The sequence below is a fragment of the Erpetoichthys calabaricus genome, chromosome 5 (genome assembly GCF_900747795.2).
Source record: "Erpetoichthys calabaricus chromosome 5, fErpCal1.3, whole genome shotgun sequence".
NCBI classification, from domain to species: domain Eukaryota; kingdom Metazoa; phylum Chordata; class Cladistia; order Polypteriformes; family Polypteridae; genus Erpetoichthys; species Erpetoichthys calabaricus.
The window spans coordinates 44,414,232-44,428,793 of NC_041398.2; the positions used below are offsets into that span (position 1 = coordinate 44,414,232).

Here is a 14,562-nt window from a genome sequence, read left to right on the forward strand (position 1 = left end):
TGAGCTGAGGCAAAATTATCACTTAAGCAATAACTTATTTACACTTGTTTTCTAAGTCACTCAATCAGGATAGCTATAAGCATACCCTGGCAACCTTCCTCCTTTTTAGCAGTATGTAAGTTTCTCTCCTTCTGTATTTCCTTATTTTGAATGATAGGAAATATCTTCTTAATCAGAAACCTAACCAATGAGCTACTGTCTATAATAAAAGTCAATAATCAAAATGCATTTCAGAACTAGAATACTGTGAATAACTGTGTATTCTGTATTTAATTTATGTGATTTGCTTAATTATGAAAAAGTATTCAATAAGATTTAAAACGGTAAACCAATTCATTTACCCTCAGAAATTTTTACTATCCTATGAAAAACATTGACCTTCATTTCTATTACGGTATTTGTTCTTGCTGACAACGCTCACAAGCATTATGGAACATTTTAAAAACTATATATTGTGTATTTATATCCATGATGTCTAGCAATAACATCCACCAAACATTTCCTATAGTTCCTTATCAGACTTGCAAAATGGTTAGGATGATTTTTCACTATTCCTCCTTACAATACTGTATCACTACATTCATATTTATGGGATTCCTTGTGTGACCAACTCTCCATTGTTGATTTAACTTTTGTTAAGTTTCAGGTCACTGACCATTACCCTGGCATTCTCTTGTAAACTTTCTTGATGAAATTTTGAACTTGTGGTTTCCCTCTGTGATAACAAGCTATGTGGGTCCTAGGCCAGTAAAGCATCCCCAAACCATGGTGCTCCCTCCACCATGCTTCATGCCTAGGATTTTTATTTTTTTTATGTTTTGTGTGCAGTGATTTGCATTTTGCTGCCAAATGTGCAACTTTTGTCTCATCCGTCCACAGAGACATCCATGCAAACATGAGACTTGCAGCAGTGTTTCTCTTGGAGAGCAGTGGTTTCCTTCATGGTGTCCTTCTGCAGACTATTCTTACTCAGTTTATTTTTTTTATACATGACAGACATGAACAGTGACTTTGGCAAGTTAAACTGTTTTCTGCAAATCCATCAATGTCACCTTGTGTTCTTTTTCTTTTTCATATTCCAAGCTGTGATCTTGCTGCAATCTTTACAGGGCGCCCAAAGAGTAGCAACAGTACTGAATTTCCTCTGTTTGCACATAGTTTGTCTTACTGTGGAATGATGATCACCCAAGCCTTTAGAAAAGCATTTGTAACCATTTCCAGCTTTTTGCATCTCAGCAATTCTTCTTCTAAGGCCTTCTTTTGATCTATGTTTGGATCATATGAAGAGGAAACTGTGTCAGGAACCAGATCTTGTGTGCTTTGTATACCTTTTCCAACCTGGACTGTGAATTTTTAAACAAAGTTTTCAGCATTTACAAGAAAAAGTACAATTTTAAGTACAGAATAAGTACATTTAAGTATCTTTTGTGAGTTGTTAGTTTAAGCAGATTGTACTTGTCTATTACTGTATAGTAGTGAGCATATGAGTCTCATGTCTTTGAACTTCAGATAATCTTTCTTTGGTCTTACTGACTTTAAATGAAAAATGGTGGTCTTTGCACAACCTAACTAAACAATCTTTCTATTGAGAGAAGTGATACAAAACGTCTTTCACTTCTGACAAGTTCATATAATTATGTAATAATATTATTATAACAACATGCTTTGAAATTAATGGTTTGGTCCTTCTGTTTTCTGGTCAGAATATGGTGAAGAAATGTAAACAAGAAGTTGTTCATTATCAGGAGAAACTCAATGATGCTATGAGTGTGTTGGAAGATACTATTCTGCGTAACAGAGCCCTAGAAGAAGAGAACAAACAACTTAAAAGCTTAATGAAATCATCTGGAATGGTATGTCCTTCTCCAACTTTCAGTTCTAAAATGTCTACTAAGCAAACTGATACATGATGGATATCTATCCATTCACATGTTCTATCTGTTTACTGACTTCATGTTAAGGTCACAGAGAAAGTGTATATACAGTATAAGCTATAAAATTTAATGTTTAAATAAATCTTACATTTGAATATGATTTCTTAAATCTGACTAGTTTGTTAATATTATGCATTTTTTTGTAAAGCATTATTAGTTCAGGTATGTACAGATTTTCAGAATAGTAGCAGCTTTAAAGAATTTTGTTCACTCTTTTGCACCACAGATGCATGCCTGCTACTACACTGCAGGCTCACTTGGGGCGATTGTTCCAAATACATTTGTATACACCTAAAAATATTGATACACAGATCTTACTGCCTGATGATTACAACTTATATTTTAATTCTTGTGTTCTCTATAAATAACAGGACAGAATTGGAATTTATGTAGAAAAATTGTTTCTTTATAGTATCTATAACCAGAACAATATAAAATACTAATACTGGATATGGTGTGTTTCTGTGATTTAGAAAAATTAGAGCATGCAATTGCAAAACTCCATGAGTAACTATCGGCAAACCACCATTTCATGTATATGTAAGTCAGTTGCACAAAATAGTTTACTATTAAATGTCAAAACATTCTATGAGGTAGTTCACTGTGGATAAAGATATAATTAATTCTAACCTGAGTTGATGTGCTTATGTAACAGAAATTCCTGACACATCTGGAAAAACAGCTGTCACTTGTTGAAATGTCAGGAATTACTCTGGGCACAAGTGATTTATAACATCCCAGTTTGCTGCTGATTCATCAGTAGTTGGTAGCAGTAGTATTTAAAAAGGACTGACAGTCATTAGTAACGAACATTTTCATTTGAAATAGAATTAATTCTTGGAAAAACACCAGTATTTGGTATTTTTCTGTATTTTAAAAATGTATTATTTAATGTAATTTTTTATTTTCTTAAATATTGCACTATTTCGTAAATTGAGAAATTTTGACAGTTTTATTGCTATATGAGAGTTACTTCATAATATTTGCAGATACAGCTTTTACTTTGAGAATATTCGAAATTTGCATTTTCTTTTGAATTTATGGTGACCATCATTTTTGGTTAAGCTTATTTCATTGGTGTTCTTATGCTGAGTATTTGTTAGAGTAAAAGTGCTATTTATAGTATCTCTGGAAACATCTATATATATAATTCACTAAGCCGCCGCCAGAGCAAGCAAGACACCCATGGAAGCACACAGGACGGAGCCACGCCCACCAACTCTAAGACCATTGGATACGACGACAACTCGCAGAGCCACGCCCACCAACTCGGACGCGACGACACAGAAAAAACGGCGTCATTTATGTTCGCCACATGCACCTCTGAGTCACGTTGACTGTTCATAGAGGCATGTTTCTCACGGATGTGAATCGCTATATGCAGCGTGTAAAACAGTTTGCGAGGGGTATCCTCTGGGATCCTTAAAACAATCCTTTAAAACTGAGGTTAAAACACAATGAAGTAAGCAGTCTTTAAAAACCAATAAGCCCTGTGCCTCTGTTTCATTAGCGTCTCACCTGCTTCACTGATGCAGGCCCTGCAACAGTCGAGACGCTCTCTCAGCAGCTGACCTTCTCTGTGCCTGACTCCACTACTGTCAGTCGCCTGATTAAAAATGGCCTTTTCAAGGGGAGCTATGGACCCGCTATACCACAGGAACACATTGCCTTCGAGCCTGCTCTCGCTCACTCTAACATACTGGCTTTCTCTCTCTCCTCACTCGCTCTCACACTGCACAGGGGAGAAACACCCGCAGCACGACTCCACCCGGAAACCGTTTCAGCCAAACTTCCATGCCCCTCGCTACGCTGTGAGCGCGGTGATTATTTATTTAAAAATAGCCTTTTGAAGGGGAGCTGTAGAACCGCTATACTACAGGAACACCTGTGACATTGCCTTCACATTGTTTTCCTTTTATTTCTGATCCCATCGAGCAGATCAGACATAGTTTTAAAATGGCCTTTTGAAGGGGAGCTATGGACCCGCTATACCACAGGAACACCTGTGACATTGTCTTCGAGCCTGCTCTCGCTCACTCTAACGTACCGGCTTTCTCTCTCTCCTCACTTGCTCGCACACTGCACAGGGGAGAAACACCCGCAGCACGACTCCACCCGGAAACCGTTTCAGCCAAACTTCCATGCCCCTCACTACGCTGTGAGTGCGATGATTATTTATTTAAAAATGGCCTTTTGAAGGGGAGCTGTGGACCTGCTATACCACAGGAACACCTGTGACATTGCCTTCACATTGTTTTCCTTTTATTTCTGATCCCGTCGAGCAGATCAGACACCCAGGCAAACAACACTGAATAATCAATAGCTGCAACTACTTTGCCCGCCCCAACTCCTCACCTGAGTCGGTTTCGTCTGTGTTCAGCAGTGTTACCCAAACTCGGTCTTGGTGAACCCCTATGGCTGCAGGGTTTTGTTCCAACCTGATTCCTAATCATTACTGCCGGTGAAACTCATCCGGGATAAGTCTGTTTTTCAAACGCAGCCGTGTAGCAGATTAGTCTACCTGGATGTAATAATCCGAGATGAATGCGCGCGCCCGCGCTGAGTGAAAAGCCAATATATATTGAGTCTAGAAAACATGATCAGCAAGTCTTTGATAGGCTGCAACAAAATGATGAAAGAACGGGCGAATTTTTTTTCAAACAGGCTGTGTGTGTGGGTGGGTGGGTGTTAGTTAGTTAATTAGTTACTCAAAGGATTTCAAGATTTAATATGCACAAGTGGTAACACTGCAAAAGCAGCCCAAACCAGAAAAGACGGCTGGCAAAAAGTGGTCAACAAATTAAACGCGTGTGTATTGTACTTACTGAAAGCAGCGTTACGGATTTTGCAAATGTTCATATTTTTCCCTCTGCTTAAAAAACATTTAAAAAGCGGCGTGATTATACGGCATATACTACGCCGCAGGTTGGTATGCAGCATGTAAAACAGTTTGTTTGTCGTGGATAATTTGATTTTTACTATTACACGAACACAATTTTCTGTTAATACTTTGTTACATTGATATAGCGGTGTTCTCAGTATTCAAAGCGCTATCCACACAGGGAGGAACCGAACCCACAATCTTCCACAGTCTCCTTACTGCAAAGCAGCAGCACTACTACAGCGCCACAAGGCAGTTAAAGAATGCACCGGACTCGATTTTGTTTTCACTTCTGTTTACAGAGATCGGGTCGAAGATAGCATTGTTTCAATGTTACTTTTCTTGGTGGCTTATTACATTACGGATGTTTCATATGTTCATTTTTCCCCTGTGCTTAAAAGACATTAAAAAAGTGTTTCTCAACTGTGACTCCGGAACATCTCAGTACGCGAGCTATATTAAGCGTCAACAACGAAGACTCGCTACACCTTAATCTACAAGTACTGACACTTATCCCTACTGACGAAGTAACTTTCACCAGCGTGGCCTTCTTCGTCACAGACGATCCCGCTTTCAGTCACGGACAATTATATGTTGCTCTCTCCAGAGGTCTATCTTTTCATTCACTCACAGTCGTATCCTCAAACCCACGCCATTTGGACAACTGTGTCGTTCAGGAAGTGTTCACCCATCAATACATAATTATGCGGCGTATGCTATGCCGCGGGTTGGCTAGTATCTATAGTTGTCTTCATTTTTTAACATTTGAAATTATCCAGAAATTTTTGGAAAATATTATTTAAATGTGAAGCTTAAATTTTGGTTGCTACATACTAACTATCGATCCTTTCAAACTTCACAGGTATTTCCAGATGAACAAGCATTACCTTCTCATCAAAAGATGAAGCCTCAGGTTGTGCAAAAAAGTGAACCAGAAATGGAGCTTATTGAGCCTAAACTTAAACAGTCAGTTGAGCCTGAACATGAGGAAGGAGAATCTGATGACCTTCAGGTTAAAGAGGCCATTTTAATTCAAGATGAGCCTGAGCCTGTACCTCTACCTGTACCTGAGCAAGAACCTGAACCTGAGTCTGAGCCTGAGCCAGTGCCCAAGACTGAGCCTAAGCTTGATGCTGTGCCAGAGCCTGAGCCTGAGCTTGGTGCCGTGCCAGAACCTGAGCCTAAGCTTGATGCCGTGCCAGAGCCTGAGCCTAAGCTTGATGCCGTGCCAGAGCCTGAGCCTAAGCTTGATGCCATGCCAGATCCTGAGCCTAGGCTTGATGCCGTGCCAGAGCCTGAGCCTAGGCTTCATGCCGTGCCAGATCCTGTGCCTAGGCTTGATGCCGTGCCAGAGCCTGAGCCTAGGCTTGATGCCATGCCAGAGCCTGAGCCTAGGCTTGATGCCATGCCAGAGCCTGAGCCTAGGCTTGATGCCATGCCAGAGCCTAAGCCTGATGCCATGCCAGAGCCTGAGCCTGATGCCATGCCAGAGCCTGAGCCTAGGCTTGATGCCGTGTCAGAACCTGCACCTCATCTTGATGTTGTGCCAGAGCTTGTGCCTAAGCCTGAACCTGCACCCCAAACTGAGCAGTATACTGAATCCAAACCTGAACCTGAATCCTTCCCTGTATTTGAGTTTGAACCTGAAATTGGAACTGTTTTTACATCTGAACATGAACCTAAACCTCCAAGTGAATCTCAGCCTAAATATGAACCTGAAATTGTAAATTTAGCTGAACATACTCTTGATGGTGAAAGATTAGCTGAGCCTGAACCTGATGAAAAATTACTGGTTGACCCTAAGGAAAGAAAATCTGATTTTGAGCCTGAGCCTGAGCCTGGATCTGAAAAGGAAACAGTATATCTACTTGAGCATGAGGGGGTTTCATTGCATGAGCCTTTGACGAAAACTTCATTTGATGCTGAAATGGATGATCAACAGGATCCTAAAATATCAGTTGAACCTGAGTTTGAGCACAAGGTGGAAAAAACAGAATCTGGTTTTCAACCTCAATTGGAGACTGAGGAAGAAAAAGTAGTTCAGAGAGAACCTGAACCCGAAAAAGGAATAGTACTTGACATTTGCACTGATATGAAATTATCCCATGAGCCTGAAATTCAACCATCAGTGGAAGTATTGACTGAACATAAGGAGGAAAAACCAGGAGGGCTTGAAACTAAAGTGTTAGTGAAGGCTGAGCCTGAGGAAGAACCAGATGGGCTTCAAACACAAGTATTAGTTAAGGCTGAGCTTGAAGAAGAAAATGAGGCAACAGGAACAACTAAACCTCAGCTTAAATTGGAAATAGAGAAACTTCCTGGAAATAAGTGTGATGTATCTACATTGCCAATAATTGAACCAGAGAATGGGCCTGAGACAGAATGTATAACAGAGCCTGAAATTATGGCTGTGGAAAGTACATCTGCTGTCCCAGGGCTTGAATCTGAAACTGGAATATTGCCAGAAAATGAACATGATGTGATGCCAGAGTCCACAAATGCGACTAAGGAACGAAAATTATCAGAGCCTGAAATTCATGTTGGACCTTCAACATTTCTGGACACTATTCCTGAGCAAGAAACATTTGCTGAACCTGAACTTACTAAGGAGGAGGAGAAAGCACTGATTGAGGTTGAACTTAGGCCTGATACTAAGACATTAGATAAACTTAAATATATGCCTGAGGGGGAAACACTGATGGAATCAGAACCTGAACCTGACACAGATGTATTGGCAGAGTTTGAACCTAATTATGAAACCCGAACAATGGAGGAATTCACACCAAAAATGGGAACTCTACTTGAATTTGACCTGGAGCCTGAGTTGGGAACATCAGCCGAGTCTGAGCCTGAGGTAGGAGCTTTAGTTGGACCAGACATGGAATTTCAACCACCATCCACAAGACTTAAAAAGAAGAAAAGAAAGAAGAAAAAGAAAAAGAAGTTCAAGACACAATTACAGAGTTTACAAGAACTGGTCAAAAGGTGCACGCTTGAGAAGAGTATTCAGCCAATGAAATACCCTCCTTTGCGGTATTAAATTGTGGAAAAAACTTGAACTTTCTGAGAAACCCATAGAGAACAGGTGATGCTGGATATATTGATCAGAAGATGCATTCAAGATAATGAGGGATCTGTGGACTGCTAAACTGCTTTAATGTAGGTGAACAAAGATGAATCTGAATCTCTGGGGAAGTGACCCTCACATATTATTGTACTGTATAATTTCAAAGGTTCGTCTGAAGAGAAATAGGTCCTTCACTGATGCCTCATGTCATAATTCTGTTAATTAGTCCCTCATTATATACTGTGTGTTAGTGCCCTTCCTGAAATGATCCAGCATATACAGTTGTTCTTTAATTGTGCCACCCTTAGGAAGGAAAGATTTGACTGGGCAAACATTGAAATGTTGGTCCTAAGATGACAGGAGTAAGACCGAATGCCAGGTAAATTCATGTTCTGATCCATCTTATGGCTTATGCACACTTCTTGTCAAGTTTGATGACACTACCAGGTTCCATATTGGGATTGGAAGAATAAGAAGCAGAAATGACAGCTCTGGACAGCTGCAGTTCTCATTCAGTGCAGAATTTCAAACATATTTCTATGGAGCAGGTTCTCTTATGGGGTGACAGGAAAGTAAAGACATTGCAGGAGGTGTTTGGAGGACTCTTAATATGAGACAAGTATTTGGGTGAGGGGGAGAACAGGAGATTCAGCAGGCAATTTGACTTGTGGACTCTTGACCCCCGACACTGAACCTGTGCAATTTGTATATATCATTTGTATCTTTGTAAATTTCTGGATTTGTTAAGGATGCTATAAAAATAAACTAAACTGACATGAATGGAAATGAGTTTGTGCTAAAGATGTAAATTTGGTTGTAGGGAGCACTACTTGTCTCTTATATAGAAGTTTATGCAGGCAATGTTTTGTGAAGTATTCAAATCATTGTAATCAGGAATGAAAACTATTGTTTATGAATGATAGGTCCCGAATGGTATTTTTTCTTGTCATTTTGTTGCCTTCTCCTGCCAAGAGCAGCAACTTGTTGCGTGATCCTTGGGTTTTAGTCTACACTGGATAGCTTTACTGTCCACTGTATTCAAGAAATTGAATAGGACATAAAGGCTACTGAGATACTGAATACAAAACAGAAAAAGATAATACTGTAGCTTAAGAAGCCATCATTAACAGCCATTGACTGCCTGTAAATATTTTATTAATTGTGTAATCTGAAATAGGAAAACATTTGAAATGTGTTTTTTTGGAAGCTATTCAAAAAAATACTCCGCCCAAAAATATTTTTATATGTAACTTCCCACCATGTAGTTGGCAGTAATGACAGAAAAAAAACGTGAATCGCATGTTTTCATGCAGAACTTAGCTTGTCTAATAGAAGTCTATGGTGACCAGACAATATCAAGCTATATCCAAACATCCATGAAAAAAATGTCATGCTACTCATGTTGCATGCTATATACTGTACATCAAGTCATCCTGTTGTATGTTCAGGGCGTCCCAAATACTAAAGTATTGTGAGATTAATTACTTCCGGAAAATGCAGAGCTAAAATCTGAAAGAGCATTTAGACGATACACAGAGAAACCATAAAAGAAAGGGCCATGCAGACTGTGTCTGTTTTTTTTTTTTTAAGGAGACTGTGTTCCTTTAATGTGGGAAGTGACATCCTTCACATCTTCCATAAGCCTGTGATGACCAGTATGATTTTCTACCCTGTAGTGTAATGTGTGCTGGGCTGGTAACATCACTTCAGGAGAGGCCCACCGAATCAACAAGCTAATTAAAAGGGCAGACTCAGTTATAGGATGCACTCTGGACCCCCTGGAGGTCATAGCTAAGAGAGAATTAAAACAAAACTGGCTGGACTCATGACCAGTGAATGAGAGAGGATGCTTGTCTTCAATTTAAATGCTTGTTCACATTTGTTTTAGATTTTTTTCATCAACGGTTTGATATTGTTTGCTGTTGGTCACCATTACCTTCTGTTCTGTCAGAAACATTTTTATTTTTGTTCTGCAAAAAACATGAAATTAAAAAAAATTTCTTGGTCATCACTGCAAACTTTATAGCATAAGTAACATTTTAAAAAGTGTCATTTTTGGGTGGAGTATTTCTCAAAATATGACTTGTTCATTTGTATTACTTAGTCCTGAAAAAATGTGCATGACTTTAAGGAAGAATCATAAAGTATGTGATGTAATTTATTACCTGCATGCTCCATGAATAATTACAACTTCTGCTCAATTGACCTTCCATTAGTTGTGCAAAGCAACATCAAATCCTACCAGAATAAGACTTGTCCTGTAACCTAGGATGCTAGCCAAACCAAAAGCAGTTTATATCCCCAAGTAGTTTGTGACTTATTTCACTGATCACTAACCCATAACAAAGCTGCTAACTTGTAATCAGTGCGTACTAAGTTAGTCTTTGTGTTTTTATTTTTTTTTTTTGTGAAGCTGGCTCAGCGTTGTTAATGAGCAGAGAGCGATGTCAGCGGTCAGTAAGCTTTGTCAGTAAGACAACTACAGTAGAAATTCAAGGCACTTGGCCTGTGCATGAATGAGTCATGCTGTCAGTTCCACATTTCTGCTTTCACAATGGACTTTAAAATTTTGCTAGGTGTATACTGTATTTTCTTGCTGCCTGCCATCTTCAAATAACATCTGCTGACCAGCATGCTGTAGAAAACTAGTGTGTTGTTCTGTTTTTAGGAAAGTATAATGTTCATGTCTGCAGTCCGTATACTGGCGCATTCAGACTGCCACCTTATATTTTAAAATTGAATATTTTGAATACACTTAGGTAAACTCTAAACATACAAGTATTAAACACTGTGCTAAAATAGAAAGAAAATTAAACATATTTAATATATTCTATTACATCCTTTATAATACTTGTGCACTTATATATTGTTTAAGGACGATTGATACTTAAATAGCATAATGTCTAATGCATGCTATAAAGTGTATTACAAGCATTCTTAACATAATATAAAACAATGAAAAAGACAATAGCATAATCAAGAGTATTCTTGGTTTTAATAGTAATTGATTGTAGTTAATAGTAAAGTTAATAAAATGTTCATAAACTCTTTTATAGCTGCTTATAATGAATGTCGTCTAAATGAACGTTTTAACAAAAACAAATACCCCATCGGCCCCTTGACAAGAATGAACCTTCAAACTTGAAAGTTTCCAGGTAAGGAAATTCTAAAGGGAAGGGTGATCACCTGAATTGCGCCAACTACAGGGGGATAACACTGCTCTCGGTGCCAGGTAAGGTCCTCGCTAGGGTTGTCCTCAATAGGATCCGTGTTCACTTGCTCACCTACCAGCAACTGGAGCAGTCTGGTTTTATGCCTAAGAAGTCTACCATTGATTGCATCCTGGCACTGAGGGTTCTCATGGAACACAAATGCAGAGTTTCTTTGCAGCCTTTGTCAATTTTCATAAAGCGTTTGACTTAGTTGATCGAGCTGCTCTGTGGAACATCCTGAGACTTTGTGGGATCCTCTCAAGGTTGCTTGATATCATGGCTGACCTGTACACTGGTACTGTGAGTGCTTTGCAGAGTGGAAGTTGAACCTCTGTGTTTTTCCCAGTTGATTCTGGGGTTTGTCAAGGTTGTGTTCTTGCTCCTACTTTGTTCAATGCTGTTCATGGACTGGGTGTTGGGCAAGGGCGTGAAAGAAAGATTCACTAATCTTGACTTTGCTGATGATGCTGTGATCTTCACGGAGTCAATGGAGGCTCTGATCGGGGTTCTCGAGTCACTGAGTGAGAAGTCTGAATGTCTGGGCTTTTGGGTGTCCTGGATAAAAAACAAGATCAGGCCTTTAATGACCTCCTGGGAACAGCCATCAGCAGTGAGAGTGTCTGCAGAGAGAGTGTCGACCTTGTTGAGAATTTTACTTACCTCGGCAGTGACATTCATGTCTCTGGTGACTCTTCCTATGAAGTCAGTAGATGGATTGGGAGAGCATGGGGGGTCATGAGGTTGCTGGAAAGGGGTGTGTGGTGCTCCTGATATCTTTGCAAAAGGACAAAGGTCCAAGTCTTTAGAGTCCTGGGCCATCGTGTATAAATGGTGCATATGCACAAAAATGTTGCGTACACCCATTTCCACGCCCACATCACAATGTATTAAAGCTAAACTTGACGTAAAGCCACACCCATTCTCACGCCAGCTGAAACCATTCCATATGCAAGTTTTCGGCTCGGTTTTGCAAATTGGCAGCACCCAGAGTCAAAGCAGTGCTACTATTCCTGTGTGGTTTCCTTTATTTTTTAGGTTCACATCCCTGACGTAGCATTATTAAATACACTTAAAATGAACAAACTATAATTTTTTTAGTTTAAGGCATCTGATTGTAATCAACCTGTAACCATATAATGGTGCACGGAATTGCCGAACTATTCCAAATGCCATAGCTGCTTTAGCGTTGTCACTGTCGGTTCACCACTGGAGTTTTTTTTTAACCCGTTGTATCTTGAGTGTGGAATCACAGCTATACAGCTCCTGCTCGGAAAGCACTACAGCAGATTGTGTTCAAGAGCGGAGAGAATTATCGAGATTAAACATTGATTTTTAATGACAAAATAAACTACATAATTAAAGTGGAAATTTCTACCTTTTTTTCCACTGTATCCGTTTTTTTCTTTTCTCTGTACCCTAATACACTTTCATATGACACTCAAGACGGTTGGCTATGACTGTCCTTCTCACTGCAACTTTGATATCTGACCACTTCTTTTTATTTCGGGCACTGTGCAACTTTCTGAACTTGAACTTTCGAGTTTCTGTATCACTCTGTCACTCAATCAACTTCCTTTTGTTGTTTATATCATTACTTAAACCATCAAATAATACATTTTTCCTTGCCTCCACTTGGTATTCGCTGAAATTCTTCTTTTTTCCCCGTGCTCTTTTCACAAAACACTGAACATAATGGGCTGTTTATATTGATTAGCATATTCAAAGGAGCGTAATTCTATGAGGAGTTGGGGTGGGGCGGCAGGTGCGTGCAAGTGCGTTACATTTCACTCTGACCGGGATTTATATAACGGAAGAACGTGGAAGTTCGCGTACACACAGCTTTATGCATCTAGATTTTTTTGTGCGTATGCACATTTCCATCCATCCATTTTCCAATTTCTATTTTTGTCCGTACGCCATGTTTTAGTGTGAATTCTGCACAGGGCATTATACATGATGCTCCTGGTGCTTCCTGTTTTGATATATGATTGTGAGCCATGGACACTATCCAGTGACCAGAGATGAAGTCTGGACTCCTTTGGTACTGTGTCTCTTTGGAGAATCCTTGGGTACCACTAGTTTGACTTTGTGTCGAATGAATGGTTGCTCATGGAGTCCTGAGTGAGGCACATTACCTGCATTGTGAGGGAGCATCAGTTACAGCACTACAGTCATGTGTCTTGATTCCCAGAGGGCGATCCGGCTCACAGGATCTTCATTGTTGAGGACTCGAGTGGCTGGACCAGGACAAGGAGACGCCCACGTAACACTTGGGTGCAGCAGATAGATGATCTTTTCCAGAGGGTGGGAATGGACCGCGTATGTGCCTGGAGGGTTGCCAACCACGATCCCAAACAGCTTTGTCATGTGATGGGTGCGGCAATGAGCTGTAGCAGTGCATGCTCCCAAAGCTGACCTGGCCTGACCTCTGTGTCCTCATCAGTAATCCTGCAGATCCTTGGGTCACTTGTTCGCATCCTAATGTCCTGCAAAAGTTTCAAAATAATTTCTTTGGCATTTCTATGGCCACACTGCAGTTTAGAAAAGTCTGAATTAGCGTAAGTCGCCCATCATAGGTGTTCATAGGAAATGTTATGATTTACTTCATGAAGTAGGAGTACATAGGAAATAAGAGTAGTTGTATCAGGTATTTGATATATTAAAATGTGTGCTTCAATTTAAATGTTTAAAGCCTAAATGTTCTTAATTGATAAATGAATTTATCATTTTTCATCCTCTGATAGAAGCCCATAAAGGGCTAGACTCCTAGTAAAGGATTATAAATTTAAAATAATATTACATGTATAATAACTGACCTTGAAATAGTCTAAAACGATTCTGCACATGCTTATGTTTTTTAATCTTTTATTAAATTTGTTAAAAGCATGTAACATTCCATACAATCAAGTGAAACTTAACAAAACTAAATTCAATTCAAACCCAACTCATGAGAAGCAGAGGAAGGCCAACAGCCAAAGTAAAACTACTGAGAGTAGTAAAGAGGGAAAGGAGTCTTTCTCCCCAATATAAAGGCTTATTCTAAAATATTATTGATTAGATCCTGACAGGTTTTGCACAGATCCTCTAAGTGAGAATTTGATTTTTTACATTTTCAAATAGTATATAATATCAGTTACCCAGAGGTGGGCTAGGATTCACAAGATAAGTCTGCGTGCCTATAGTGTAGTAAAGGCAATTCCAGTTCGTTTGTTCTTCTCCACTTTAAGCCCATCTGGAAGAACACCAAACACAGCTGTTAGTAGGTTAGGAGGGATTGGGACACCAAGGCTTTGTGAAAGGCATTTAAAGATTTTTATCCAGAAGTATGTTCATTTGGTAGAAAACGTGGCCTAGTGAGGCTGGAGCTTGATTGCAATGTTCGCAAGTTGGATCTTGCCCTGGAAACATTTTGGACAATTTCAAACAAGACAGATGTGCTCAATAGATGATTTTAAGTTGAATAATTGA

General features: G+C 39.5%; 1 protein-coding gene across 1 annotated transcript in view; it reads left to right on the top strand.

Moving 5' to 3' along the window:
* The window catches only part of LOC114652732 (titin-like), a 69,522-nt gene extending 61,667 nt beyond the window's left edge, over positions 1-7,855 (top strand). Inside the window, exons 14-15 of the mRNA XM_051928529.1 lie at positions 1,704-1,853; positions 5,678-7,855. Of these exons, the coding sequence (XP_051784489.1) occupies positions 1,704-1,853; positions 5,678-7,855 (2,328 nt within the window). The remainder of the gene's footprint in view (positions 1-1,703; positions 1,854-5,677) is intronic.
* The last annotated feature ends 6,707 nt before the right edge of the window (positions 7,856-14,562 follow it).